The sequence below is a fragment of the Vespula pensylvanica genome, chromosome 21 (assembly GCF_014466175.1).
Source record: "Vespula pensylvanica isolate Volc-1 chromosome 21, ASM1446617v1, whole genome shotgun sequence".
Lineage (NCBI taxonomy): Eukaryota > Metazoa > Arthropoda > Insecta > Hymenoptera > Vespidae > Vespula > Vespula pensylvanica.
The window spans coordinates 2,233,894-2,251,290 of record NC_057705.1 but is presented as its reverse complement, the minus strand read 5'-3'; the positions used below and the strand labels follow the sequence as shown (position 1 = coordinate 2,251,290).

At 27.8% G+C, this 17,397-nt stretch overlaps 1 protein-coding gene across 2 annotated transcripts in view; it reads right to left on the bottom strand.

Moving 5' to 3' along the window:
• Positions 1-17,176, bottom strand: part of LOC122636288 (puratrophin-1-like) — a 346,508-nt gene extending 329,332 nt beyond the window's left edge. For both annotated transcript variants that reach the window (XM_043827348.1, XM_043827349.1), the window contains exon 1: positions 17,013-17,176. In XM_043827348.1, the coding sequence (XP_043683283.1) occupies positions 17,013-17,084 (72 nt within the window). In that variant the 5' untranslated portion in view covers positions 17,085-17,176. The remainder of the gene's footprint in view (positions 1-17,012) is intronic.
• Positions 17,177-17,397: the final 221 nt, after the last annotated feature.

Below are 17,397 nucleotides of genomic sequence, written 5' to 3'. Positions count from 1 at the left end.
TTTTTTTTTTTTTTTTTTGTTCTTTTTCATACGGGTGCGTGTCTTGGAAGAATGAATTCGTAATTATTTAAAAAAGAAAAAGAAGAGAAAAAGATTGATTTCTTCTCGTTTTCTTTTTTTGTGTACAAATCATAATATTCGCTTCGATTTTCGAACGAGTACAAAACTGTCAGGATTAATTGCGAATTACTTCGGATCGTTTTGAGACGTTCGTTTCTTGAGAAAAAAGTAGATACTTAATATTTACAGAAAAAGAAAAAAAAAAAAAGATAGACAGAGAGAGAGAAAATCAAGACGAAAGAGAGAAATTTTTCGTTCCTTTCTACAAATGAAAAAAAATCTATTTCGTTTAAAATATATAAACGTTCGAAGAGTCTCGCATATAGAAAAAAATATTTCTCTATACATTCTTGAAGGATGAGCTAACAAAATTACAAAATGTTTTATTGCAATAACATCCATGATTGACATCGGTGAGCTCAAAGAGTCTGGGACTTTCATATCGACGTTACGTTCTACGATGCTATATCACCAATCGAAAAGAAATAAGAGAAAGGGAAAGAAGGAGTATCGTGTTTCATTAGGTAAACCCTTGTTCGATTTGGGAGATCGCGAATCGTCATTGATCGCGATGACGTACCGATTTGAATGGTTCTTTTCAAATAAGGACGAAGGAAAAAATGTGCCTTATCAAGCAACGTGGACACCTCTTGTTTCGCTTCGTCACAGAGTAGCCCGTGTTTCCGTGATTTCGTTGTCGTCTTCGTCATACCTTATCCAAGACGATTATTATGTATTCGTGTTAAGTCACGACGCGTGCAAAATCGCATATATTTAAGAGTATAACAAAATTTTTATCCTCGAAATATAGTGTCGATGCGCGTGTACTAATCAAAGATAATAAAAAGAGGAAAGACAAAAAAATTCAACGAACGCTTCAAAAAAAAAATAAAATAAATAAATAAATAAATAAATAAATAAATCATGAAAAACGAAAGCAACGTATCGATAATCCCGTGTCGAATTTTTGGGGAGAGAAAAGTAAAATGAAAAAAAAAAATAAATAAATAAATAAATCATGAAGAACGGAAAAGCAGTGTTTTTGAAAATTTTTAAGAAAATAAAAAAAAATTAAAGAAAAATAGATAAAATAAACAAATGTATAATAATCATTAAAAAAAAAAAAAAAAAAGAAAGAAAAAGAAATATTCACCGATCGAATTTCCAATTAAAAGTTTATATATATATATATATATATATATATATATATATATATATATATATGTATAGATGCATTTGAACGTGTTCGAGAGACGACTAACGCCATCTCTCAACGTAACTAGGAAGTAGATCATCTCCATTCGTGTTTCATCAGCAATGCAGAACTCGAATAACCCGCATAATTTAAAATATATTTGATTTAAAACATATAAATAATACAATATTGTTGTAAGCATAAAATTTATAATTCAATCATTCGTAAAAAAAAAAAAAAAAAAAAAAACAATTGTTCACATTTACCGATCGCAAATGTATCAATACGACGAAGAACCAATTGTTTAAAGATTTTCAAACATTAATACAAGACGAACAAAAATTTGTTAACATCTCTTTATTTCCTATCGATATTTCTATCAGATCATTTTACGGTTTTATAAAATCAATTATTCGTTCTTTCTTTCGTTCTTTCCTTTCTCTTTCCCTTTTTTTTTTTTTTTTAATTTTTTTAATACTCTTATCTCGAGCCATGTTCGAGGCAAACGATAACGATGTAAGTAGTACTTATGAATAATTTTTTAATAAAGATATTAATATTAATCATTGTGTCGTAATGAGTCTAGCAAAAAGAACATTTCATCATGTTTCAAAGTATTAAAGTTAAATCGATTCGCTTTTATCGTTTCTCGACATTTCCATAGAGAATTAATATTATTCGATATCTTGTTAACATATATATAAAATATTCCTGAAACGTATATACGTGTATATACATATATATATATATGTGTGTGTGTGCGTGTGTGTGTACATATCACAAATCGATGTCCATATCAGTTATATTGTATAATACATACACCGCACCCCTATTGCATATTAATCGCTTTATAATCGAGCTACCTCTTACGCTTCTATCATTAACGGACGTTAATCGGCCAATTGTCAGTGAACGACACAACGAACAATACCATTTACATCTATGTATATGGACTATACCATACTTAGAGATAAATAATGACGTAATGAACATCTTCTTCCAACGATGACTAATCCTTCGACTTTGCTTTGTTATTCCCATCTAATCTATAATAACCAGGATTTATAACGTTATCAATCATTTTCTCTTTATTTATCATTATCGTTATGATATAATGATTGAAAAAAGGAAAAATGATTGAAAGGGAAAAATAAAAAAAAAAGAGAGAGAGAGAGAGAGAAACATTCAAATGTTATTATTGTTATTGTCTTCTATTGTTATTAATATTGTTGCTGTTGTTATTATTATTATTATTATTCAATGCATTATAAATTATATTATATAATGTAATGTTAATTTGACAAAAGTGATTAGTATCTTTATAATATTAAAAATTATGTAATGTGATTCTATAAATTTCTTAAAATCTAGATAAATTTAATATTGTTTTTTTTTTTTTTTTTTTTTTTATTATTATATATTCTGTGATGCGAATTGAAAGAGGAATTTTTATTAAAAGCTTCTACTTAAAATTCTAACGTATGTATAGTCAAATAAAGATTTGTAAAAATTAGTAAATGTTATAGTATATATAAATACGTGTGTATGTGTGTAAATCATGTACTATAATAAAAGTTTAGATATATAATTAAAAAACTATTATGACATCTCCATCTCTTTCTGTTTCTTAAAAAAAAAAAAAAAAAACTAAATTATAACTACAAAAAATATATCATTTAAAATTAAACTAAAATATAAATTAAAAAAAAAAAAGAATTATTATTATTATTATTATTATTATTATTATTATCGATCGTTATAAACTATATTTCAATTACATAATCTTTGTCAAACATCGACAAAATTCAAACCGTAGTTGATAATAAAAATAAAATAAAAATGAAGAAAGAAAAGGAAAAAAAAATAAAAAATAAAAAAAATAAAGTATGAGAATCGTATAACCGAAAATAATTAAATAAGAACCAAGGAAACAAGTGTTTTAATTCATTTGCCCACTGTTGTCACTCTGTTGAAAATAACTCGTGTGAATAGCGACTTTAATAACATTATAGATTAAAGATACGAATTTCTTATGATCCTTTTGGTCGTTCAGGAAAATATCCGTTATGTTTGCATAATTACGTTTGAGATTATATCTAAAAAGGTACTCTTTGAAAAAATAAAAAAAAGAGAGAGAGAAAATGATTATCGAAGCTACGCACACACATTTTAATTACAGGAATATGGGAGAAAAAAAAAGAAGAAAAGAAAAAAGAAAAAGAAAATAATTAAAGACTATTAATACTAACTTTCAACATAATAATCGAGTACTTGTGACTATTAAATAATAGCTCATAAAATTCTCTTAAATATTCTCTTCGTGCATAGATCTACCTAGTTATATCCTTTAAAAAGAATTCGTGTCATTTATTTTCACATGAGAAAAGAAAAAGAAAGATTCAAACGCGTGCATTGAAGCACACATTTTGACCTTCACACTTTGTGGAGATCGTTCCGAATTTCTTATCTTTCTTTTCCTTTTTAATTATTTTCAATCACTTCGATTATTAAAATCAAGGATAATTCATATTTAAGTGATTATCTGTTTCTATCATAAATTATTATTTCGATCATCGATTATTAAAATCAAGAATAATTTATATTTATTTATATGTTAAGTATGCGTACATACGTGTGCATCTACATATATATCAATGTACTAAAGAATAAAAATATAAACCATTCCTTTCCCTCTAATGATGGTATGAATTTAAGACAATGGCCATTCTCAATGTGAAATTGCCTTAATTACGATTAAATTTTTTTACTTGTTGTTTGTACTACTGACAAAGCCATGGAATTTCCGTTCTTCTAAACGAAGGTTTCTCTTTAAATATCTAAATAATGTAGGAAAAAAAAATTATGAAATGAGAGAGAGAGAAAAAGAGATATGGAAAAAAATGACAAAAATGAAAATGGATTATAGTGAAACAATATTTGGATTATTCAATGTTTAGATTATAATATAACTTTTCTTTGAATATATATATATATATATATGCTTTTTCTCTTTCACATAATCATATAAAAAAAATATTTACATCAATCTGATTTCTCATTGTTTGCAAACATTTCGCGAGTACATCTACATTATGCAATCGTTCTTTTATCTAAACCAACGTTAAGTACCATAAAGAACTTAGAGACTGAATAAAAAAAAAAATTATATAGACGAAAGTCATGTCTCGTTATAATAATAACGAGTTCGTAAAAAAAAAAAAAGAAAAAAGAATATATTAAAATAGATCTTAAAACGACCTTGAGAACGTCCATAAAGTTTTGTTACGAAAATTTATTTTTTACAAAAATTTGTCTTTCACGATGTATTTAAATGTCTCTGATTAAAAAAAAAAAAAAAAAAAAAAAAAAAAAAAGAATACCCTATATATTTACATATAAGAGTCCCTAAATTCCTCGCTAACAAATAACATCAGAACATGGCGTCTAAAGAAGAAACGTAAGCAAGAAAGGACGAAGATATTATTCCACGTTCGAATCGTATAACACTATATCATCAAAAACGATATATACACTTATCATCTCGTACAATTAAATTCTGTCGAGTAAGTATAAACTCATGGCACGTATAACGACTTACGATTACACTATAACGAAATATTTGATGATACGTCTATTCTGTGATTACGATAATAACCATAAGAATAGATTGTTCGTTTTTCGTCTTAAAACTACAACGAAATTTTTTTTCTCGTGCCTGACAATAATAACAAAAGAGAAAAAAAGAGAGAGAGAGAGAGAGAGAGAGAGAGAGAGATAAAGAAAAGATCAGATTAAGAAATTTCCAAAAATTCTACAATAATTTACAGAAATATATAAGTCCACGACGATTACGTGAACTCGTAAAATTAAAAAAAAAAAAAAAAAAAAAAAAAAAAAAAGAATCAAAAATACAAAAAAAGTCCTATATACGATCGATAGATTTTTTTTGAAAGGGACACTTGCTTTCACTCGTCATAGCTCGTCTTTGTCAACTCCGTACATAGAAACTGGATGAACGAGATTAACGTGTAACGAAACAATACTACGTTTAATCGAGGCAACGAAGCGTGAACTAAGTACCGAGATATCATAAAGAAAAAAAGAAAGAAAGCATCGATAGTGAATAAAAGAGAAAAAGAGAGAATAAGAAAAACAAAAAGTATAAGAGAGAAAGAGGACACTCTTTCGTTTTTCAAATGGAATTTGCATGTTGAACCTTTCGAAAATCGTATAAAAAAAAAAAAGAAAAGAAAAGAAAAGAAAAGAAAAGAAGAAAAAAAAGAGAGAGAGAGAGAGAAAGAGAATGGTTCTTCTAAAGTATGCGCGTCTCTCTAGAAAAATAAGTACAATACATTAACTCGATTAATTAGAAGCGAAAGTAAGTGAAATTGTGTGCATTGTAATCGCAACTTTGCCAACGTCCACGTGCGCATGCGCAGGCGCATGCGCACGTGCACACACATCGTACAAGAATACTAGTTACGACGATGGACGGATGGACAAAGAAAGGCGGCACTCTTTGAATCTTCTTTCGAATCTTTGTACACAATGAATCTTTGTACTCGTTTAACTGGTAGATTAATAATCCGTATCTGTTCATTAAATTCCTCATGGTGACATGAATGCTTTTTCTTCTTTGTCTTTTTGTTTTTCTTTTTTTTTTTTTTTTCATCGGATTATTTATGTTATCTGATATTATCTCTTTGATTTCTAGATCTTTACAATGGAAAAAATATCAATGTATGTATGCATTAGTCAATGTTAAGTAAGCAATGTTTTTTTTTTCTCTTTTTTCTTTCTTTTCTTTTCTTTTCTTTTCTTTTTTTTTTTTTTTATGTAACGAAGATTACGGTATCTCAGATGTTACGTACAAGCTCGTTACTTTCGATTTTATTTTATTAAGAAAACGAAAAGATTATTAATGTATATATATATTGATAATAATGTTTGTACGCTAATGAGGATTAGTATAGTTTATTATATGTGACTGTATATACTTTCGCTTCTATTTTACGATAAAAAATTATATCGATATATCGATATTTGTTATATTCGTGTGTGACGAAAATGTAAAAGGGCCGACGATTATATCAGTTTTCTCGTCATTACGATTAATAACTAATGAAATCTGAAGAATGTTATGTGTGTATGAGAGAAAAAGAGAGAGAAAGAATTAAAAAATTGTTAATCAATTGTTAATTATTTTATAAAAACTCCACGTAATATTAGATATATCACGTGTAGTAGTATTAATAGATATCTATCTTTTTGTAGATAAAACGAAGAAAACAAAAATTTACTATTACTTCGATAACATTCTACAACATTCTACTTTCGATTAGATAATAAAATAATTTCGTGTCTTTTTAAATATTATAAAAGAAAGAAAACAAACAAACGAACGAACGAACGAACGAACGAACGAACGAACAAGAAGAAAGAAAAAAAATACAAATCTTAAGAACGCTTGAAACTATTCGCAAAAAAAAAAAAAAAAAAAAAAAAACAAGAAAGAAAAAGAAATGCAAAATTGCACGAATCAGTTATCCTTCGAAGAAATCGGAGATTAAGCTCGCAATAGTAATTATTTACAAATAATCATAAAGATAATAGAAAACTAACACGTCATTATCGGCTTAATCGCATCTTTATTACATAGCAACATTATCGTCCAAACAATGACACTTAATTCTAGGATAAATATAGAGAGGATAACGTGTGACCGATTGATGGAAAGGGAAACTCGAACTACGACTAAACCGAAGAGAATATATCCCTTCTGTGCACCATTAATGGACACCTAGGATAGATAGGTATAGGTACCTATGTACATCTACCGTCTCTCCTTGTCATTACGGTCGATCCGTTAAGTAGATTGTCGCAAATGGCGCGAATCCGACATTTCAATGTTTCCAACAGCATACACACACTAACGTCTCTCTCTCTCTCTCTCTCTCTCTCTCTCTCTCTCTCTCTCTCTCTCTCTCTCTCTCTCTCTCTCTCTCTCTCTCTCTCTCTCTCTCTCTCTCTCTTACGTATATACAGAAGGAGAGAGAGAGAGAGAGACATATACACAAACTCGTAATCGTAAATTTCTACTTGTATTATATTCGATGTGATATCAAACGTATAAAATGTGAGACCATTCGCTTATAACTGTTTCTCTTTGATTTCTTTAACACTTCGATTTCAACAAACATTTTACACTTAGAAAGTTTATAAATAGACCGTGCAAATAATTTTCCATTTAGACAGAATTTATTTATTATTAAATTGTTAACTGATATATATATGTATGTATGTATGTATGTATGTATGTATGTATGTATGTATGTATGTATGTATGTATAGGAATTTTCATTTGACAAAACATCTATAAATCTTTTCTAAACATGTTAGTCTATTATGTTTGAAAATACGCATTTTTTGTTTCAATATATTCAAGTGTATCCAATTAATAAATAATTTTTTATTCGATGAATCAATAAATTGATAATTATACGAGTTAATTTTATAAAATATATCTTCTAATCTCTTCTAAATGCATTAGCATAACTTACGTTCTACGACATTTATATACTTTCTTTCAAACTCTAAGAATCGAGTTTTATTCGATTGATTAATCGTTTCTGATTTAATTAATTATTATATTACAAATTGATGGTAATATACGAGCTCATTTCCAAACACATCTATAAATCTTTTCTAATTATCCTTGTCTATTAATTCTGAAACATGCATTTTCTATTTCAATAACTTTATATTCAATTAATAAATATTTTTTAATCCAATGAATCAATAAATTCTAAATTGATATTTATACCAGTATATTTTTAAAAATGTATCTTCTAATCTCTTCTAAACGCATGAAGGCAAACACCTGATATATATTTATATTTTTGCAAACTCTAAGAATAATTTTTTTTATTCAATTGATTAATAGCTTCTAATTTAATTAATCTATAAATAATAAATTGATAGATATACAAGACTTAATTTCGAAGAAAAAAGACTCATTTTTTTTTTTTTAAACGAGCTAGCTCATATTCTAATATATATATACGTATATTCTTTTTGGAGGTTCAAAAAAAAAAAAGAGATAGTTCTTAATTAAATCGCGATAAAAATTAATTATGAAATTATGACATAATTAGACATACGAGTCAGATTTGAAAAGAAAAAAAAAAAAAAGAAAGAAGAAGAAAATGAGATCTTTTAAAATCTTTTCTAAAAACGTTTCTAGCTTACGTTCTAAAACACGCCATTTCGACATCCAAGAATAGTCGAAAGATCGTTAACAACTTAGCGTGTGAATCACGATAAAAGATAGATCTGTCTTAAAGATTTCACGTTGGTTATACCATATATATATATATATATATATATATATATATATATATATATATATAATTTATACTTTCCAGTGCACATCTGGAATACATTCGGTTCAGATAATCTCTTTCGTCACTGTCTCTCTCTCTCTCTCTTTCTCTCTCTTTACATTCAACTGGATCAATATAAAAATAAATACTTAGGCCATTTCAAAAGACTTATAATTAATATTCCTCAAATGAAATTCATTCGTTACAAAAACACTTGTAATCATTCTTATATATGTATATAAAAAAAAAAATCATGGACATGTCAATGATCTTTATAACTAACATACATATATATATATAAATTTATTTCTTTTATTTTATTATTTACTTATAATTATAATTATAATTATAATTACCATTATTATAATTACTACAATTATAATAATAATAATTATTATTATTATTATTATTATTATTATATATATATAAATATTTATATATAAGATATTTAAAAGCTTCATTCTTCAAATACATCACCACGCCGCGTCTAATACGCTAAAGCGAAGCACACAAAGTACACAGAGAGAATAAGAAGGAGAAAAAGAGAAAGAGAGAGAGAGAGAGAGAGTGCAATGCACCTCTCTCAACGCATTCTCTCGAACCAAGGACTTATTTCACTTGGCTAATCGGATTTGCAACGGCCATGAACGTCAACAATGACAATTAGCGATCGATCGATCAATCTGTCCACCCACATACATACAAACATACATATATACATACATACACACATACGTACGTTCTCGCAACCGCATTTTCAACGATGTATATATGTATTTATGCATGCATGCATGCATGTATGTATGTATCTCTATGTTCGATCGACATACCGTCAAAGTCTTACAAAGAGGCCGAACGAATCATTTCCGATGTGGACGTTCGATTGAAAAGACAAGAAAAAACAAATAAAAAAGAAATATTAATAAAAATAAAAATATAAAAGGAAAATCCCATCCCAAAAAATAAAAAAAATAAAAAAAAATAAAAAAGAAAAAAGAAAGAAAGAAAAACAAATCATTAGTTTCTGTCGTAAATATTGGTTTCAACGTCAATCGCATTTATCGACATTATCTCTCTCTCCTTTCTTTCTTTGTCTCACTTTCTCTTTCTTTCTTTCTTTCTTTCTTTCTTTCTTTCTTTCTTTCTATCATTCTTCTTTCACCGCGGTAATAATAAAAACTTTAAAACCCGTCGCTTTCGTTCGAATAAACGAAAGGGAACTCGTCGATCGTTAAATCGTAATCATATGCAGAAACAGTACAACGTGACGAACAAATGGCGGCCACGAGAGTGGAATGGGAAATCGAAATAGACCGGAAACGCCCACGCACGGGCATGGTTGTTCTTCTCTTGGTGTGTTAAACTCATAACAATACATATACATACATACATACATACATACATATATATATACGTATACACGTACGTGCATATATATATATATATATATATATATACACACACAATATATACACATATATATGTTTGTTTGTTGTGTGCATGCATATGCGTGTGTGATGGTTAGGACAAAGATAGAGAAGAAGAAGAAGAAGAAGAAGAAGAAGAAGAAGAAAGAGAGGAAGAGAGTACGAGTACTGTAACTTGGACGGTTTTGCAGGGCTACCTAAGAGAGAAAGAGAAAGAGAGAGAAAGAAGTGGTAGTAGAGAGCGACATAGAGAGAACGAAATATAGGAGAAAGGGTGGCAGCCGTATTTATCATTGGAAGATCCCGAAGAGCATGCACAATACGAGCCAATGTATAAGATAGAAAGAGAAAGAGAGAGAAAGAGAGAGGAAGAAAGAGAATGAGAGAAAGATAGAATGAAAGAGAAAGAGAGAGTCTCGAAGAACGAAACGCGATGTGGTGCAGGTAGATTTATGGTGGGTGGGAAGAGAAAGAGTAAGAGAGAGAGAGAGAGAGAGAGAGATGAGAGAGAGAAAGAGAGAGAGAGAGAGAGAGAGAGAGAGAGAAAGAGTAAAATAAGAGAGAGAGGAAAAGAGCATGTTTGTGTCGCAGGTCAGACGTGGTTCACGGTCACAGAGAGACCAGCAGCGCCGGACCATCGGACTAACCTAACGTAAGCTTATTCTCCTGCGACCGCAAACTAAATTGCACCTTTTCCTTCTCTCTCTTACCTTCTGCATCTATCTCTATCTCTTTCTCTCTCTCTCTCTCTCTCTCTCTCTCTCTCTCTCTCTCTCTCTCTCTATCTCTCTTTCTCCCTTCTTCCTTCTTTCCTTTCTCCAACATTTCTCTCCTCCTTCTTCTCTTCTACGTTAACACATTGGCCAGCAAAAACATTTTCTTTCTCGTATAATGTGTTTTATATTATTTTGAAATAATTAGGTAATTGTGTGTATCTGTAATTATTGAGACTATCAAGAAATTTTGCGCGCGTGTGTGTTCTACGTTTATTGTTCAATTATTTATATCACGACGTATCGTTTTCATTGGAATGAAAAAATTCCGATGTTTTCGTTAGGACGAAAAGAAATTGTTACACGTTATTCATTAAATATTGTATTAAAGGAATGAAACAATGTTGTTTTCTTTATATTACTCCTTTTTTTGATTTGTTTTGTTTTATATATATTTATATATATATATATATATATATATATATATATATATATATATATATGTAGATTTAAGATATCGAGGTAATATGTACTTTTATAGATCCTTTTTAGATAAACCTTTTTTCAAAGCGTCAAGATTGTCCGAACGAAAGGTCATCATTGTTATCACCCATTACCGATTAGAATCGAAGTTCGTAACTAATGCATTGTATGAGACACGAGATATCACGTGATCGTTTTATCAAAATAACAATTCAAGGACTTCTACATGTAATTGTTAATATTAATAGTAATTATGAATATTTTCTTTTTATTTGTAAGGAGAACAAATCTTTCTAACGATGATTTAAATAAATTATAAAAAAAATATCAAGTTTATTCGAAAGGTCATCATCATTTATTACCGATTAGAATCAAAGTTCGTAATTAATGCATTCTATGAAGCACGAGATACCACGTGATCTGTTGTTTGATGAATCATTTTATCAAATAAAAACCGATAAACTTGCATCGAAATGAAGAAAAAAAAGAATAGTTACTATCTTGTTAATTAAGTATTATGAAAAAAAAAAAAATAAATAAATAAATAAATAAATAAAAACAATACGAAGATGTACGATTTACTTTTACACCTGAGAAATGTAGATAATAAAAAAAATTTATAATTTTTTTTTTTTTTTTTTTTTACATAAAAAAGAAACAAAAAATAAAAAGAAAATGAAAAGAAAAAAAAAAGAAGAAAAAAAAAGGGACGAAACTTACCGATAAATTTAATATATCAAAATACAAACATACTAACGTATCAACGTATCGTACGATTTATAAACGATTTCTATAAAAATGAATGATAAAATAAACGATAAAATATTACAGTATCAAGTTCACTCGAATAATCATCCTTATAACGTTCTATTATCTATTACTGATTAGAATCAAAAGTTTAAAGTTAATACATAATGTGAAAGACGATATTATCTCGTGATCTGTCTGCAATGCGTTGACCTCCGTATATACATACGTACATACATACGTACATACATACATATATACATATATATATATATACATATATATAGGTACATACATACGCGTATATATATGCACTAAGCATTATGAAAGGCTCGCATTAAATTTATTAAGACACCGATGTTCCAGCCCTGGTATGACGACCCTACGATATTATTATTATTATTATTATTATTATTATTATTATTATTATTCTTATTATTATTATCATCCCTAGCACGTTACCCAGCTTGCTTTTTAACCATTGATTGGATAATGATGCAAAGGCGTGGTATATTTATTTCGTAATAGAAACCTATGTCCTCTCTCTCTCTCTCTCTCTCTCTCTCTCTCTCTCTCTCTCTCTCTCTCTCTCTCTCTCTTTCTCTCTCTTTCTCTCTAAACCAAAAAGGATCTTTCATGTTACGTATATATAAATATATACACTTGCGTACGTAGCTCTTTTTTAACTGTTTTTTTTATTTTCTTCTTTTTTCTTTTTTTTTTTTGAAAATGTCTGTTATATACCTCTCGCGAATTGTCATCTCTCGTAATTGACTTTACGATCGTTGCTAGTATCGATTCATCGATTCATCAAGTTACCTATATATACAACTGCATATACGAATGCAACGAATTTATGTACATACTATTACGATAGGATATTCGCGAGTTCAAGAGAGAACTTTGATACTTTTTGAAAATAGATCGTATGCTTCTCGCGAATACAGCAATATTGAAAATTGCATTAGCATAAGACGCTCGTTTAATAAGTCACTTGTGACTTATATATATATATATGTATGTATGTATGTATGTATGTATATATGTATAAATATGTGTGTATATACGCGTGAGCTTTCGGAGATTAACTGTTCACGTAAATCAATTTAATTTAATTAATCTGATTTTTTTTTCTTTTCTTTAATCCTACGATAATGACGTGTAACTTTGAAATTACACATTTAAAAAATATAGATACATGTGTATGTGTGTGTGTAATGTAACTTAATAGTTACGTACTACTTTAAAAAAAAAAATACTTAAGTACAATACTTCAGTTACACGACATTTAAAATATAAAAATAAATAAGTATAGATTTTAAAGTTAACAATAACATTTAAAAAACATACAGACAGATAAGATATATAGATACTTAGTTTACTTAAAATATAAGAGATATACCTACACACACACACACACACACACACACACACACACACACACACACACACACACACACACAAAACTTTTATTTCATTTTATCATAAAATTAATTGCACAATACTAATTATTACTTTAGTTCCGAAATTTGTCACGTATTTTAATCTTAAATTACAAGATAGTATAACATAATTACAGTAATAAATATAAACAATGTTACAACATTCGTATTATATATAACTGGATCTATAAAGACAATTAAATTATAGATTGTAAATATAATTTAAGGGTACTAAATAACGAGAAAGATAGAGGGAAAAAAAATGAAAGAGAAAAATGATATATAGAGATAGAAAGAAAGAAAGAAAGAAAGAAAGAAAGAAAGAATGAGATAAAAATAAAATGAAATCGAACGAAAACTTCATTGTTATACGTTCTATCGTTAATTTACAAACGTTTCGAGTTAACCTATAAAGTATATAAACGTTCGTGAGGTTCGAGGGTCGATTATATAAATTCTTTTATTTTTCATGATTCGATCGATTCTAACAATACTCTATAAATCGAATTAGCTGGCAGAATAAGGTATCATAAAAAATAAGCTTGCCACACCAAAGAACGTTTCGAGTAATTATCCAATTACGGTGATCGTGCGAGCGCACACCCAACTGTTAGTCGCAGTCTAATAATTGTACTTTGTTCTTATGGATGTGATCAAACGAATTCGACCTTCCTATTAATACACACGTCTGTTTGTTTTTCTATTTGTTTGTGGAAATAAATGTGAATATGAATGTGAATACGAATGTGTATGTGTATGAAGATCGTATTACCGATTTTCCAAAGATCTATATCAAGAGAAAGAAAGAAAGGAAGAAAGAAATAAGAGAAAATATATTCCACATACAATAGATCATATATATATATATATATATGTATACATGAAAAATTACCGAGGTGGATCCATAATATTAACCAATTAACATTTTCAATTAATCACGTCACGAAGAATAATAATAAAATACCGGTACTTTCTAACAGCACGCTCTGGATAAAATTACATCTTTCTCTGCGATTTTTTTTTTCTTCCTTTTCCTTCCTTTTTATTCTTTTTTTTTTTTTTACATTTTATCTTCACGGTAGATACTTCGAAAATAATGATTTATCGATCGTTAAACAAGATAAATATATATATATATATATATATATATATATATACACACACACACAATTGTGAAGTCAGGAAAGTATCTACGCGAGTAAAAAATTTTTAAACGCTTGTATTTCGTAATCGAAAAAAAAAATAGAAAAAAAAATAGAAAAAGAAAGAAAAAAAAAAGAAAAGAAATTAGCTCTAGAAGTCTCAAAAAAAAAAAAAAAATCGACTTTTAAAATAGAAACATTTTTGTGACCCCCATATCCTTTACTTTATCGTTTGAAACGAACATTTCATTTTTTTTTTATATTATACAGGTATACATACATAGATACATACATACATACATACATACATACATAGACAATATATATTTTTATTGTTGCACTCGCTCGAGTTGCATAATCTATTCGAGTCTGTTCGCGATGAGACGAGAGATATAACTCTGGATCGTAAAATACCGACCTTGAGAATTACGATCCAACCTTATACATATATACATACATACATACATACATACATACATACATACAACATCCGTACATATATATGTATATACTATATACGTACGATATATATATATATCTATACATATGTACCTTTATCTTTTAGCCTCGAGCAGTAATGAAAAAGTCGTTGCGCTTTTTAACATACCAAGAGAGAAAAACTGAATGAATACGTTCGAAAGAGATCTTCGTGTTTCAATTTTTCTAACTCATTTTCGATAACGCGTTCCTTTCCAATGCTTACTCTCCTTTTACTTTATGCTGAGGAATAATTTTATGTGAAGGAAATATATACTATAAAAGATGAAGTCCATATAGTCTGCAATAAGTGAGAATTTTAAAAAAAATTAAAAATGAGAAAAGGTTGATATAATCAATAACTTGTGTCATACATTTCTTTTTATCTTTAAACGACGTGTCAGAAAAAAAAAACAAAGAGAGAGAGAGAGAGAGAGAGAGAGAGAGAGAGAGAGAGAGAGAGAAATGAAAAGAAGAAGTTACTTGGTGAGTTTGTAAATTTTGTCGTGACGTCAAACATAATGATCGATTCGATTAATTTTACTTTTTTACGACTCGTTTGTAAACATCGTATTTTCTATAAATATAAAAATTTTATCTCTAATATATGTATATATATATATATATATGTCAATTATATATAGTTACTATATATATTTATATATTTATTTATGTATGTAATATCAACATGCGTATAAATATTAAATAATTATAATTAGCATGTATTAGTAGATATTAATTGAATTAAAAAGAAATGTGTGTGTATGTGTGTGTGTGTGTGTATAAAATAATTGAAAATATATAATTTAATGAAATATAACGATACACGTAAATACTTATACAACTAACCGTATATATAGATATTAACGTTAAATATAAGATATATACGTTAATAAGATAAGCTAGCATGTATGTGTATATAATTAGCCGTAACTAATATAAACTAAATAATTAAGTAATTAAATATAATTTAATTAATTAATGACTCACTAATTGAATACGAAGAGAACCATTCTTAAAAAGCAAAAGTATATGATAATTAATATTAAATTAAAATCATTATTTCCTTTTTTTTTTCTTTTTTTAATCAAAATTCGCACGTTTCTTTTAATATCCATCCTAAGCAACAAAAAATATAAAAGTAGCGTGATAATTATGAATTATGAGCAGTCAACGTAATTTATTAGCTTTCGCTATCGGAGGAAAAAGATGAATTTTTTTTTCATCTATAAATTTGCGACACGAATTAATTCTACAAAATAGAAATCGTGAATGCATCGTGCTTATATTAAATACAAACGCGATTTTTTATATATATATATATATATATATATATATATATATATTCTTTGTTACGAGTTTTAGTAAGCAAATTAATCAAATAACATACGAATAACGTGGATCGAATAGATATAAATAAAAAGTATCTACGAATATGCATTTTTATATATACCTATATATATCTATATATACGAAAAAGAAATTCACAAAATTTTTACATTTTTTGTCATTGACGAGTTTGCTATTTAAATTAATCTAATAAAATATGGATAAGATATGCATATATATAAATAATAATTATTTATTTATATAAATATGTAAATATACATGTATATATATATATATATATGTACGTATATATAAATATAAATAATAAATACTTATAAAATATATATGCATATAGAAACATATACATAGATATAATATAAATAGAAAAAAAGTAATAATTATTTATAAAAAAAATCCACATACATGCGTGTATGTGTATGCACGTATATATACTTTATAAAAACAAATAATAACTATATAAAAATACATATGAATATAAAAATGCATAGACATCCAAAACATACACATATTGAACGAATATTGAAAATAGAATTAATATCTATTAGCAAAAGTGATAATCAAAGATGATATATCAACAAAGGATAAACTACTCACCAATGGATTTCTGACGCCAAAGCGAACTTTGTAATACTTCTTAACGAAGACGCGCCAAAGAACGTAAGCCATGATGACGAAAATGATTATCGTCCTTTCTTCCTTTCGTTTTCTTTGTAGTTTTATTTCTATTTCTTTTTTTCTTTTTTATCCCTTTTCCGTTTATTTTTCTTCTTCTTTTTTTTTTTTATTTATTTATTTATTTATTTTTTTTTTCTTTTCTTTTATTCGCACTTTCGATTCAATGATAAACGAAGAGAATCTATTCGTCCTCTTTCTCTTTCTCTTTCTCCTCCTCCTCCACCTCCTCCACCACTTCTTCCTCGTCCTCGTCCTCGTCTTTTTCTTCTTCTTCTTCTTCTTCTTCTTCTTCTTCGTCTTCGAG